The sequence below is a fragment of the Gopherus flavomarginatus genome, chromosome 6, assembly GCF_025201925.1.
Source record: "Gopherus flavomarginatus isolate rGopFla2 chromosome 6, rGopFla2.mat.asm, whole genome shotgun sequence".
Classification (NCBI taxonomy): domain Eukaryota; kingdom Metazoa; phylum Chordata; order Testudines; family Testudinidae; genus Gopherus; species Gopherus flavomarginatus.
In genome coordinates, this window is record NC_066622.1 from 34003304 (window position 1) to 34017309 (window position 14006).

The following is a 14006-nucleotide window of genomic DNA, read 5'->3' on the forward strand; positions in this document are numbered from 1 at the left end:
TTTCCCTACAACTGGCTTGTATAGATGCTAAGTAGGTGGGCATTGGTGGGACCATATGATGCAGGCTCTTGGTCATATAACACCACACAGTGTTAGGAAACACAGCTTGTCCAACAGCAGCAGGAAAGAGGTAATGCATGATTGTGTGTAGTAATGTGCCAGTTCTACTCAGCAGCCAGTACCAACCATCTTGTGTTATTCAGGAGATGGGGGGTTTTGATGGTGGTTATACTAGACAAAGATGACCCTTGTGCCTCCAAGATTTGATTGAAGAAAAAATGATCAAGAGCCTAAAATGTTTGAACCGACAATACCAATTATGGCTAACACAAAAGAGACTTAATCCATCCATCTTTCAAACAACTCATTGGGTCACTTAGCACTTTAATGTCACTGCTCCTTTTGCCCCCACCCAGGGCCGGCAGGGGCAAAAGGGGCAGCTGCCTGGGGTCCGGCGATTTAAAAGGCCCTGGGACTTGTGGCCACCACCGCTACTACCATGTCAGCACCCAGAGCCCCAGGCAGCGTGGGCCAGGCAGCGCTGAAGGGCTGGCTGGGAAAGGCTGCCCTGCCCCTTCCAGGGGCCCGGACCCAGGTCCCTGTACTGGTAACTTAAGTTACTTTCACCCCTGTGGCAGGCCCAAGGGTCCCCTCACTCTCCTCCTATATAGCAGCTCAAAAGGGAAGAACCCTGTGGAGTCCTGGGGCACTTCTCTGTACCTCAGGTGTGGAATTGTCTAGCTGCCCTGAAATATTATTGGCCAACAGTTGAACTCAAAGGGTCCACTTATTTTTGGGTACCTTCATTTTTGGATCCCCAACTTCTGAGAATTTTGTCCAGATTTCCCTTTTTTGAGGTTTTGCTTTCAGACATAAAGTGCCTGGATTTAAGTTCAACAGCTGTAGACATTACCTGAAGACATTTTAAAAAGCAGAATCTGATGACATCTGCTCCAGGCATGATCCCAATCAAGATTTGCAGTCCTATAATTCTATGACCCCCTATAATTCCATGAATGTTTCCCATCTTCCAAGCAGTATTCCGTTAAAAAAAAAAAAGCCATATTTTTGGTGGTTCACTTTTCTAATTTTGGTGTTTAAATATCCTCTTTCTTGTAGATATTTAGGCATGTGAATAACTTTAAAACACAATAGCCTAGATACTCATGTGTCTAAGTGATTATTGTGCTGTTGCCCTAAAGTTGGCATGGTCCACAAGCTTGTGTCTTCGGTTAGGGGTTTTTTGTTTTTTGTTTTTAAACTCTGTGCCTGTGCAGTAATCAGCTGCTGCCTTTATTTTTTTTTCCAGACAATAAAACAAAAGTTCTCTTTAGTATGCACATCGGCTGACATCAGCTAATTTGACACAGTGGCAAGCACTACTGTTTTTGCTAAGTGCTGAAGCAAGTTAATATAATGACCTGATTAGAGTATCACTGCAACATTTCCAATGAGAGCTGTGCAGTTGAGAAAGGGTGGGGTAAAGCATGTATGGGGGGTTTGAGAGCCAAAGGGAGACAGTCAGGCTACGTTTACACGACAGACCTTACAGCAGCACAGCCGTGCCCGCAGTGTAGCTTTCTCTTGTCGGCATAATTAAACTGCCCCCAATGAGCAGCGGGAGCTATGACAGCTGGAGAGCGTCTCCCACCAACACAGCGCTGTCCACGCCGGTGCTTCTGTCAGTAAAATGTATGTCTGTTGGGGTTAGGAGGTGTTATTTTTTCCGACACTTCAGACCAACAAAAGTTTTACTGACAAAAGTGCTCATTAAAATGCAACTCAAACTCTGTTTCAGTTACTTTTATGTGACTTGTATCTGCCTTTTCCGCATTAAGAGCTGAGTACTAAAATACTGGTTTTGCTTATTTATTTATTCCTCTAGTGCCTAGGAGCCCTAGTCAGGGACAAGGACCCCACTGTGCTAGGTGCTGTTCCAACACAGAACAAAAAGACAGTCTCTGCACAGAGAGTTTACATACAAATCAGGTTTGACACCCCTCGGTAATATCCTGCTAATCATCTACAGAATGAACATCATCCCTCACTGTGTGTAGACTGAAGAAAAATAATCGTTGACTCCCATCCTCCCCTCCCATCGTGTGTGCTGTAGGGGAAGCGAGCAGGGCACCAAGTCTAAACTTGCAACGATAGGGTTAGCAAGCTGATGTCGTCAGCACGTTGCAGCAAAGGGGCTGGCTTCATGCAAATAGAAAGTATCCTTCAGGCAGAGAAACGAGTGATGAGGCAACAGCTAACAAGCTTAAGGAATTTATTAGTTTTGAAGCTGAATTTTCAGGCAGAAGGTGGTTTGCTCGGAATAGTAAAAATTGAGTGGGTAGGTGAAGGAAGTATGATTAGATTAGAAGTTGTCAAAGAATTGCTATGGCGTTAGTGGCACTCGCTGGCATGTGTCACTGTCACAGAGAGAGCTGTAGGAATGGGAGGGCTGCAAAATATTTCAATGTACAGTATCGCTTCTCGGCTCCTCGGAGCTAAGATCAAGTGTAGTATCTGTTCTTATCAGTTTAATATCTGATATGTCTTCTACTTGAAGACTATATATTAAATTGATTTTTGGAACAGAGAGATGGAATAGGAGCTTGCTCTATCCACTCTATGCATTGACCTGGTATTGCAGTGCTTCCAGGAATGGTGCACCTCCCCTTGGGGAGACTATTGTGGTTCAAAAAATAGAATCAGTTGATTTGTTTATGATGAAATTGTTAAGTTATGGTTATAATTTTGCAAGTCTATAGATGTGAGTGTTCAGTACTTTTAAAAGTAGGAGGAATGAATAAGAGTCTATGAGGGAGATACTTTTTTTATATATATATAAAAGTGAACGTCATATGTATATAAATAACTGCATTAATTATATAGACAGGGTGTATTTTGGTTTGTAAGCTCAAGTGAAGGCACTAGATGTGGTACTGCACCCAGCACACAGGGGTCCCAATCCTCTGTAATACAAGTTCAAAACACTAATATTTAACTTTTGGTTCTTACAATGTGACTTGGGACAGGACACTTCAGGTGGCTGCCCGTTTCAAATTGCTCTGCAGAGTGAAGATTAAGCTATTTACCTCCTTTCCAAGGAGCTTTGTGAGGAGTGTTTGTGACATGCTTTACAGCTGTGAAGTATTACTCTTCTGTGAAAGGTTTCAGAGGGGTAGCCCTGTTAGTCTGCATCAGGCAGAAGTCAGTGAGAACCGCAGAGCTGGAATTAATTTGCAAACCTGACACAATCAAATTAGGCCTGATTAAAGCCTGGGAGTGGCTGGGTCACTACATAAAGTAATTTCCCCTCTGTTGATATTCACACCTGCTTGTCAACTGTTGGGAACAGGCCACATCCATCCTGACTGAATTGGCCTCGTTAGCACTGACACCCCCCATCTTTTCATGTGCTGTATATTTTATAACTGCCTACTGTATTTTTCACTCCATGCATCCAGGGCCGGTGCAACCATTTAAGCAACCTAGGCGGTCGCCTAGAGCACTGGGATTTGGGGGGCACAATTTTCTTCAGCAGTGACTGTGGCGGCTGGATCTTCGATTGCCCCGATCGCCGCTGCCATTTAGGCGGAGGGAGCTGGGGCAGCAAGTGGGGGGAAAGGGGGCGGCACACAGGGGAACTCCCAGCCCCACCTCCTCCCCGAGCACGCCGTGGCTGCTTCACTTCTCCCGCCTTCCAGGCTTGTGGCACCTAACCTGATTGGTGCTGGAAGCCTGGGAGGCGGGAGAAGTGAAGCAGCGACAGTGTGCTCGGGGAGGAGGCGGGGCAGGGGTGAGCTGGGGCGGGGGGGAGGCGCCTCAGGGCGGAGAGCTGCCACGAAAGCTCATGGTTCAAAACGTCTGTTAGTCTATAAGGTGCCACAGGATTCTTTGCTGCTTTTACAGATCCAGACTAACACGGCTACCCCTCTGATACTCTTCTGTGAAAGGCTGTTTTGTGGCAATTGATTTATCCCAGGCAGGTACTCACACTTACAGCGCTGCAGGTGGACTGCTGCAGCATTTAGTGAAGACGCTATGTATGCCACTGAACCCCGTCAGCGTAGATGCTGCCCCTCCCCAAGAGGCAGTAGCTATGTCCATAGGAGAAACCAGTCCACCCAGAGGGGCCTAGGTCAATATAACGTGTCGCCCAGGGAATGCATTTTATACTAACAGGTTGGTAGCCTGGACCAGGGCTCAGTGAGAGAGTTGCTTCCCCCTCCCTTGCAGTTTTTTGTTTTTCCACCAAGCTTTGATATCATAACCAGCAGGTGGCGCCAGAGCTCCACAGCCCCAACAGTAGAGAGAGGAAGCTGCCGCAACAAAGGGAGCTCTGGACACTGAGCAAAGCTGGCTGCTGGGACCCACAAAACCTGCAGTCTAAGGGCTTGTCTACATGGGGGAATTGACTGACCTCCTATAAGATTAACCACTGCATTGTAGCTATTCCAGTATAATCCCCCCACATGGACACTCTATTCCAAATAAAAGCAATTTTATTCCCCAAAATTACTACTCTGCTGCCAAAGCTATTCCACTATAGCCATGGCAGGAACTATTCCCATGTAGACAAGCACCTAAATCTGCAGGGATCCCACTTGACAGAGTTGATAGCTTTGGCATGTTCATTGGTGCCACATTGGAAGAAATGGCTGAGGGCAGTGTTGTATTCTGTCTCGCCAGCCTCCAAGCCTGCACGCTACCATAGCCCAACACATTATCTGGCTCCGTACAGGGGCAAATGGATGAAATTATATGGCCTGTGTTACACAGGCAGTCAGATCAAATGATCTTAAAATCTAGGAATCCGTTGCTGCAGCTTTACCTAGTCTGAGAGGCAGCGAAAGGAAGGGAGGGAAAGGAAGAGAAAGGCAAAGGAACCTTTGAGATGACAGCCCCTCCCCGATAAATGGCACATGTTCAATACTTAAAATATCAAACTGGGAACTCCCAGAGTCTTAACAGACTCTTGTCTCTTCTCCACAGAACTAGAGCAGACCTGCCCCTCAGAAACTCTTCCCCTCCCAGAGTCAGTTGGGAACAAGGAGCTCTGTGACGCCAGGGATTCAAGTTCTACAACAAAGACTAAGGACAGGAAAGAGGTAGAAGAGCAGAGTTAGGGGTCTGGAGTCTTTATTATTATTATTATTATTTTATTTATTAATAGCACAGTAGCACCTGGGAACCCAGTTGAGGTTACGGATCCTGTAAGGCGCCAAGAGCCCCACACACCTGATATTCTCTGAACTCCAAAACCCACTGGGTGCCACCTCACCCCTCCCCTTTGGACAAGCAAGTACATGCAGAGGATAGTGTCTGCCAATGCTTGGAACCCTACAGACAACTATATAGAGGAGACCCACAGATCACCACACTTACCTTCACAGACCCAGTAAGCACCCCAATACTCTCTGAGGAGAAAGTCCAGGACAGGCACCTTAACACACTCAAAACTGCCTTCGCCAAAGGGGAATACGCCACCAGAGAAGTACATCACATCATGGAATGGGCCATCCAAATACACCAAGGAAACGTGCTTCAATGCAGAAATAAAACTTCAGCGACCGCACACCCTTAGTTGTCACCTACTACCCTATACTGCACTACAACCCATATGGGGTATCAAACAACTAAAACCCATACTTAATAGGAACTCCATCCTGAAATAAGTCTTTCCTGAACCCCCACTTCTGGCCTTCAAAACAACCCCTAATCTCTCCAAACTCATCATCATAAGCAAGCTCCCCGCAGACCAGGACACCAACTCACAGCAGCACCAGACAAAACCTGCAGACACATCTCCACAACCTGAAGACATCTCCACTGCTACAATGATCAACACAACACACCTTTCAAGATCCATGGATCCTACACATGCCAATCACAACACATGGTTTACCTCATCCAGTGCACTAAATGCCCAAATAACAACTATGTGGGTGAAACCAGAGAATCACTTTGCTCAAAAATGAACAGGAAAATGATAAGACAATACCACCACATCATCTGTGGATGAGCACTTCTCACAGACCAATCATTCTTGTATGTGATCTATCAGCCCTCGTCCTCAAAGGAAACCTGCACAACATTTTCAAAAAGATGGGCCTGGGAGTTTAAATTCATAACTTCGCTAGACACTAAAAATCCTGGACTGAATAGAGATACTGGGTTTGTGGTTTATTTACAACAATCTGTAAACCACTAACAACCTCTCCCAACTGCTTTCTCCTCCACCCCTTTAGTTTCTTCCCTGTGACTGGAGGAGTGTTAACAGGCCACTTCACCTTGAGTGGTCCCTTGAAATGTGTTAACTACACTTAACAATCTGTTCCACCCTGTACTTAGCATGCAGTGAAGCTCTGAGGCTTTGTCTACACTGGAACTCGTCTTTCAGAGATGTTAAAAACAAAAAACAAACAAAAAAACCCCCACCACACACACACCTGAAAAAACGAAAGTTTAACTATGAAAAGTGCCTGTGTGAACAGCACTTTGTGTGTAGGAGCTGCTGCGGCTCCTTGGGGATGGAATTGTTTTGTCTGCAGGATGCTACACTGAGCGCCTTTTAGTGGCAGGGCTGTAGCGGGTTTTTCACATCCCTGAGCACCACAGTTATATTGATATAAGTCTGTAGTGTACACCTGGCCTTACTCATGTTTACTTTTTGCCAGTGCAACTCACATGAAATACACTGTTGGCACTAACTATTTATTCTTGGCACACTTCTCTCTGCCCGCTCCTCCCCCCCAAAAGGAAACCTAAATCACCCAAAAGAAGGGGTGAACTTAGCCTTAAATGAGACAGGCACACATGAGCTAAACAAAGAAACAAACCAAACGGGAGGGATAGCTCAGTGGCTTGAGCATTGGCCGGCTAAACCCAGGGTTGTGAGCTCAATCCTTGAGGGGGCCATTTGGGGAACTGGGGTAAAAATCTGGGGATTGGCCCTGCAGGGGGTTGGACTAGATGACCTCCTCAGGTCCCTTCCAACCCTATAAAAAAAAAAATATATATATATATACACACACACACCTCACCAACTGCAGCCAGAATATTCCCCTTTTCCACACTCTGTGGGGAATCACCAGGATCATCATCTTTCAGAGCTCCTGCCTCTACTCCCCTGCTGCCAAAGACTGAATTACCTCAGCCACAGGGAAAACCCAACTTAAATAGTACCCCAGGCACCTCCCCTTTCCCCACCATCTCTTGGAGGCCACAAGAGCCATAAAATAGAGGTAGCAGGAACATATCAGCTCATTTCCAGGACAACACCAATAGGAGGAAGAACTGGGACCTTTGTATCCTTGGGTATTTTATGCCTGTATCAGAGGGGTAGCCGTGTTAGTCTGGATCTGTAAAAGCAGCAAAGAGTCCTGTGGCACCTTATAGACTAACAGATGTATTGGAGCATGAACATTCATGCATCCAACAAAGTGGGTATTCACCCACAAAAGCTAGTGCTCCAATACATTTTTTAGTCTATAAGGTGCCACAGGACTCTTTGCTGCTTTTATGCCTGTAGTTAAGCAGAACATGTCCTGGCGGTGGATCTGAAGACTCTGGATTTCAATCATACTCATGATCCATGTGCAACTGACAAAATATGCACATATGTAAAAGTTAGTGGGAGGGCCCTGGTGTAACTGCTGGCTTCATTTTAAGTAGGCGAAAAGGGAGGTCTAGTTGGTAGGATACTGGACTGAGCCTGGGAAGTCATGGGTTCTATTCCTAACTCAACCATGTTACCGAAATATTGGGTCTGCCTAGCTGAGCGCCAATTAACAGCCTGACAGGAATAAGGAAAAATGCTTTATTCTGCAGAAAAAAGAGAGCCTGTAGCTTGGTACAAAAGACTCTGTCTTACACAAATTTCACAAACCTTTTATACACATTCAAACAAAGACCCTTGCGTGTTAATACTTGATTGGTAAGTGTAAAGTCTCATGTTTCCCTTATCTAAGTAGAACTAAGTGGTTACAAGCAGGATTTTCCTGCCTTGAGGCAGAGGAAAAGAGAGAGTGCAAAAATGCAAGCTACTGTGTCCATGAGCAGTACTTACTACCCCCCCCCCCACCTACTGGCCGCTTGTAATCTATTTTTTTTTTTTTTTTTTTTTTTTTTTTTTTTACTAAACATTGCTACAAATTTATTACAGAGCTGTTTGTCTTTCAAGTACAGTTGAAAAGTAACGACCACCGTCCCCGGCGAGTACAGAGTGGCTGGGCGCCCACAGCGCCCCACCCGTGGCACTTGCTAGTGCGGAGGGCCTGGGACCCACGGAGAGTGGGGGGAGCCAGGTGCCCTCCACAGGCAAAGCGGCCCGCAGCGCCTCTGCATAAAAATATAGAGTTCTCGGGGGGGGGGGGGCGCCCGCTTGGCAAGAGATAAATAGGAGGAGGAGGAAGAAATCTGTACAGCAGGGGGCAGCACCCACACCCCCGCCCTGGGGGCAGAGCCCAGCAAGGGGCACCATGCTGTGATCCAGCCCTCCCAGGGCCAGTAGAGGGCTGAGCCTCTCAGCAGGGGGCTGTGGGTCACAAGGGGCAGGCAGCCCTGTGATGTCAGGCTCCTATTGGGGGACTGGAAGGGCTGGGGCAGAGCTGCCAGGAGGCAGTGGAGCTGCTATGGGGCAGCCCCCCAAGGTAGCCCTGCCCCCCTAAACTGTTCAGGGAGAGAGGCTGGGGGCCCTCCATGGCTGGGAATTGAGGGGGGGCTGTGCCACAAATCACCCCACACAGCTGTGGCAGCCAGAGGAGAGGGTGGCTCTACCCACAGAGCCATGGGGCTGTGATAAGGGGCCCTGAGCTCCTTCCCCCACCCCCTAGCAGGGGGGTCAGAGGGAGGGCCTGGTGGGAGAAGGGGGGGTTACAGCAGCTGGCAGTGGGGCTTCTTCTGCCCACGCTTGGCCTGCAGGGCAGCCCGCGTGGCCATCTCAAACACCTCACGCACCCCGTCCTTCGTCTTGGCTGAGCACTCCAGGTACCCAAAGGCGCTGATCCGGCCGGCCATGTCTCGGCCCTCCTCCGGCTTCACCGGCTCCTGCTTCATCTTGGCCAGCTCCCGGCGCGTGTGCTCATCATTGCGCAGATCCTTCTTGTTGCCCACCAGGATGATAGGCACATTGGGACAGAAATGTTTCACCTCCGGGGTCCATTTCTCTGGGATGTTTTCCAAGCTGTCAGGGCTGTCGATGGAGAAGCACATGAGGATGACATCCGTGTCAGGGTAGGACAGGGGTCTCAGGCGATCGTAGTCCTCCTGGCCAGCTGTGTCCCACAGTGCAAGCTCCACCTGTTTGCTGTCCACTTCGATGTCAGCCACGTAGTTCTCGAAGACCGTGGGGACGTAAACCTCCGGGAACTGATCCTTGCTGAAGACGATGAGGAGGCAGGTCTTGCCACAGGCACCATCTCCCACGATGACCAGTTTCTTCCGTATGGCAGTCATCTCCCCGCCACAGCATCTGCCACATGGTCCCGCCCCCCCGGCCCGGAAGGGAGGTCTATTAAGGGAGGTTAGCCAGCTTTCACAACCACAAAGGCCTAGATCTGACCTCAATGGTATTTAGATGCTTAACTCCCACTGATTTCAAAGAATCTGGACCAAGTTCCCTAGGTGACCCTGGCCTAGTCATTTAATTTCCCAGGCCCCCTATCAGCTAAGAATAACACTTCCCTACTTCACAAGCATTGCATGGGTAGAATCCCTTAACAAGCAGGAGGTGCTCAGAGACTGCGGGGATGGGGGCCAGAGAAGTATCTAGGCTGATTGAGGTTTACCTGGATTCCTTATGGCAGTCCCAGGACTACAGACGACCCCAGATCTGTGATCAGGTAACAGGGTTTATTTCCTTATTCGCCTTCACAGCTGAAGGAAAACAGCGAATTCTGAGCCCCTAAGGTCACCCCGGAGTCAGTCCGACCTCACCGATCTCTCCATGGCACTGGCGGCAGCACTTCAGCCTGGCCACTCAGCAGCCTGGCAGCAGCGGCTCCCCCGCCGGTGTAGTGAAGCCACCCCCCGAGCGATGCCAGCAGAGATGATGCACCGTGGGCGGCGGGAGAACGGTCGGGTGCCCACCCCCCGAGATTTCTGCTGGGCTTTGCTGGCATCGCTTGGTCACATCCCCCCACCCCTCCCTGCAGCACCGCCGAGCCTTCGAGCTGCGCCCCCCACCCCTAGGAACAACAGTGGGGAGCTGCAGGGAGGGGCCGCAGCTTTCCGGGGAGAGAGACTGCGGGGGGCGGGGGGAGCCTGCGAGACTTGAGCAGTTCCAAGGGCAGCCAAACTTTTCCGTTGTGCCCGCCCCCCCCGCCAGTTCGGGCAGCAGGTGGCGAGGAGAGCCCCGCCTGGCTGGAGGAAAATCGCCGCGCGCTGTGCAAGCCCCACCGCTTGTCTCCCCCCCCCCCGTTGGTCCAATGGAAGCTATGACCTCACCCACCTCTGCGCTACAGGGAGAATTCAAAGGGCCCCCTCAGGGCGGAGCCTCAGGCCGGGACCCCGTGGCTGGGCTCTGTCCCTGCAGCGCAGAGCGCGTCTCCCTCTGGGGACGGAGGCGTCGGGTCAGCCAGAGCCCCGCCAGCCCCACGCTGCGGAGACCAGGCACCCGCTGGGGAGGCGGGGCCTCGTCACAGGGAGCTGGGCGTGAGCTCAGCCACCTGGGGGGGGAGAGTCAGGCCTGGGCTCAGCCACCTGAGAGGGGGCGGGGGGGGAGGGTGGCCTGGGCTCAGCCACCTGAGAGGGGGCTGGGGGGGTCAGAGGGAGGGGGGCCTGGGCTCAGCCACCTGAGAGGGGATGGGGGGGTCAGAGGGAGGGGGGCCTGGGCTCAGCCACCTGAGAGGGGGCTGGGGGGGGTCAGAGGGAGGGTGGCCAGGGGCTCAGCCACCTGAGAGGGGGCTGCGGGGGTCAGAGGGAGGGGGGCCTGGGCTCAGCCACCTGAGAGGGGGCCGGGGGGAGGGTCAGAGGGAGGGTGGCCAGGGGCTCAGCCTCCTGAGAGGGGGCTAGGGGGGAAGGTGGCCTGGGCTCAGCCACTTGAGAGGGGACAGGGGGGTCAGAGGGAGGGGGGCCTGGGCTCAGCCGCTCGGGGGACAGGATCTACTAGGGCTGCGCTTCCCTCGCCAGGTGGCTGTAATGAGCCGCCGTGACCACTCGGTGGCAGCAAAGGGACTATAGAGACCCCTGTTTCGGGAGCTACATAGGAGATATTGGTGGGCACCAGGTTGCTCTATGCAGGGTGATCCTCTATATAGGAAAAACTAAGGACCCCACCCTCCCTCTGCGGGGAGCAGTGGGACTCTCTACGTGGGGACTACAGGTACTAGTGTGTAGGGACTGGGGAGGGGGCAAAGCATATGGGGAAAGTGGATGCTTCAGGCCTAGTTATAGTGTCAGATAGGAGTCTGAGCAGGGTCATCTGCAAGTGCACAGGGATGGTGGGACTGGGGTGGGTGGGAATCCAACTAGGGGACGGGGGAAGGTACCTCTCCCTAGGGTCAACATAAGAGGTCCTTGCATAGGACAAGAGGCCCTGATTCATTGTTTATTTTCCCCCAATCTATCTCTCACCCAGAGTCCAGTCTCCCTCTGCTGCCATGCAGCATCATTTCCTGCACTGTCCAGCCTCCAGCCAAGGGGCTCAGAACATCCTGGCTTCTTTCTGCACCATGCAGGAGGATTTCTCTTTCTTGGGCCAGCACCACCGCTTGGGCTCTGCCCTGTCTGGGGGAACTGAGGTCACTGCCCCACAGAGCTCAACACCCCACTGGAACACAATTAATGCAGCCAGAGAATAACCATCAAAGCAGGGAGGGAACCAGGCTTCTGTGCACAATAGTGGGATCGTAAATCTGCAGGTACTTTGGAAGTAATAAGATAGTGGCACTGATGTCTGGGGAGCCAGGCACATTTCCTGAGCTCCCTCCTTCCACACTGTTCATCACTTCTGTTGGTATCATCAAGTGACTGCAAGCTCAAAGGTTCCAAGCCAGCAGATATTACAAGCGACTCCATTCAAGGTGTATCTGGACATTATTTCCACGCTGCCTTTCAGTATTTAACTTCTTGTTTAAGAGTCTGGGACAATGTACACTCCAGGAAAGAATCAACTGGACAAATTCATTAAATTGGACACTGTAGTTATACCAGGACAAAACCGCACAGTCACCACTGAACTGAACTAACCTGATCAAGCAAAACTAGAACCTTTCAAACGAGTTAGTAGAAGAGCAGTTTGCTGCTATTTCTGTAAAAAAGCCAAAGTAGCTATTTAAAAATAAATCAGTTCAATTTGGTCCTGTAAATAGTCACCATTTTTTACAGTTCTGTCTAGAAACACAAAACCAGACAATTAATTCTACTTGACAGCAATTTTGCGTTTTCGCCTGCAAGAGCCCCTCGGCATAAAACTACCTTTGAAGTCACAGGGCATTCAGGCCCATGATACCTTTGCACTTCAGACTCCCCAGGGCTTTAATGAGAGCCTTGGTGGCAGAAGGAAAGTTAACTATATAATTATTCAATCTATTTAACAGAATTAGGCCCAAATGAAAGCTCTAGTTTTAATTAAATGATAGAAAACAGTCATACACACTCCCCCTCACTGTGATTGCTCCATAGAGACCAGTCACTAAGGGACCCCTTCTGCCAGGTGTTGTCAGTAGCAGCAAGGACTTGGTTGAAATATCTAGAGGTTCCTCTTGAAATTAACAAACACACTGGCTCAAGTTCCAACCAAGAAGCCTGGAGAAAACTAAATCCTCTTCCTTAGGCACCCTTAACAGGCAAATTTTCTCTCAGAAGACCTCAGTAACTGTCTATGAAACAAAGAAAACGTATAAGAGAAAAAGGAACAGCATTTATATGGGAAACAATAAATCAACTGCATGGTGAATGAATACTAAGCAAAACCATCTCTTCCACAGTACATTGGGCAATGTCCTTTGCCTCGGTTTCCCCACCTGCAGATCTGGCAGTCCTATGAACAAATATTCCTTTTGCACACCACTTCCCTCCTTTCCCTCCTGCTGTCCTCCACTCATGGTTTGCAGTCAGAAGTTATTTCTGTTCCCAGGACAGCATCTCTCACAGCCACTGCTGTCTTCAGCCACAATATAAAAGTTGAGTTCTGAGGCTCTATTACATAACCCAGCTCTCAGTGATTCCAGGTCCAGTAGCTGCAAGGTAGGAAAACACTCGCTATGGAGTACACTCAACTATATTATTATACTATCCAGCCTTAGCAGAGAAAGGCTCAAGCAATCTGCACGAAGCCAGCCCCTGTTAACCTTGTATCTACGGTAGAACCTCATAGTTACGAACACCAAACTGATCAGTCAACTATACACCACATTTGGAACCAGAAGTATGCAATCAAGCAGCAGTGGGGGGCGGAGGGGGGGCCCCGTAGGAAATAGTAAATACAGTATAGTGGTACTGTGTTAAACGTAAACAACTAAAAATAAGAGGGAAATTTTAAAAAAAGATTTTACAAGGTAAGAAAGCTCTGTCAGTGCTTGTTTCATTTAAATTAAGATGGTTAAAAGCAGAATCTTCTCCTTAGTAAAGTTTCAAAGCTGTATTAAATCAATGTTCAGTTGTAAACATTTGAAAGAACACCCATCACATTTTGTTCAGTGTTATGAACACTTCAGAGTTACGAACAACCTTCATTGCCGAGGCGCATTTGTAACTTTGAGGTTCTACTGTATTGAGTTCCTGGGACACCCAAAATGTGATGGGTGTTCTTTCAAATGTTTACAATGGAACATTGATTTAATACAGCTTTGAAACTTTACTAAGGAGAAGATTCTGCTTTTAACCATCTTAATTTAAATGAAACAAGCACTGAAAGAGCTTTCTTACCTTGTAAAATCTTTTTTTAAAATTTCCCTCTTATTTTTAGTTGTTTACGTTTAACACAGTACCACTATACTGTATTTACTATTTCCCGTGGGGGCCCCCCTGGGTCCAGTGGCTCCTCCCTCCAGACTAAGGGGAGGAGCCAC

General features: G+C 49.3%; 1 protein-coding gene and 1 non-coding gene across 2 annotated transcripts; one reads left to right on the forward strand and one right to left on the reverse strand.

Moving 5' to 3' along the window:
* Positions 1-2473: 2473 nt before the first annotated feature.
* On the forward strand, positions 2474-2666 carry LOC127054608 (U2 spliceosomal RNA). Its single transcript, XR_007775288.1, has one exon. It is a non-coding gene; the product is annotated as a U2 spliceosomal RNA (small nuclear RNA).
* A 5432-nt stretch (positions 2667-8098) lies between these two features.
* Positions 8099-9488, reverse strand: LOC127053253 (transforming protein RhoA-like). Its single transcript, XM_050957622.1, has one exon. The coding sequence runs from the start codon at positions 9448-9450 to the stop codon at positions 8869-8871; it is 582 nt and encodes a 193-aa protein (XP_050813579.1). The 5' UTR covers positions 9451-9488; the 3' UTR covers positions 8099-8868.
* Positions 9489-14006: the final 4518 nt, after the last annotated feature.

Excerpts from the sequence above, each read along its gene's own strand:
- LOC127053253 (XM_050957622.1), bottom strand. The coding sequence starts at position 9,450 with ATGACTGCCATACGGAAGAAACTGGTCATCGTGGGAGATGGTGCCTGT.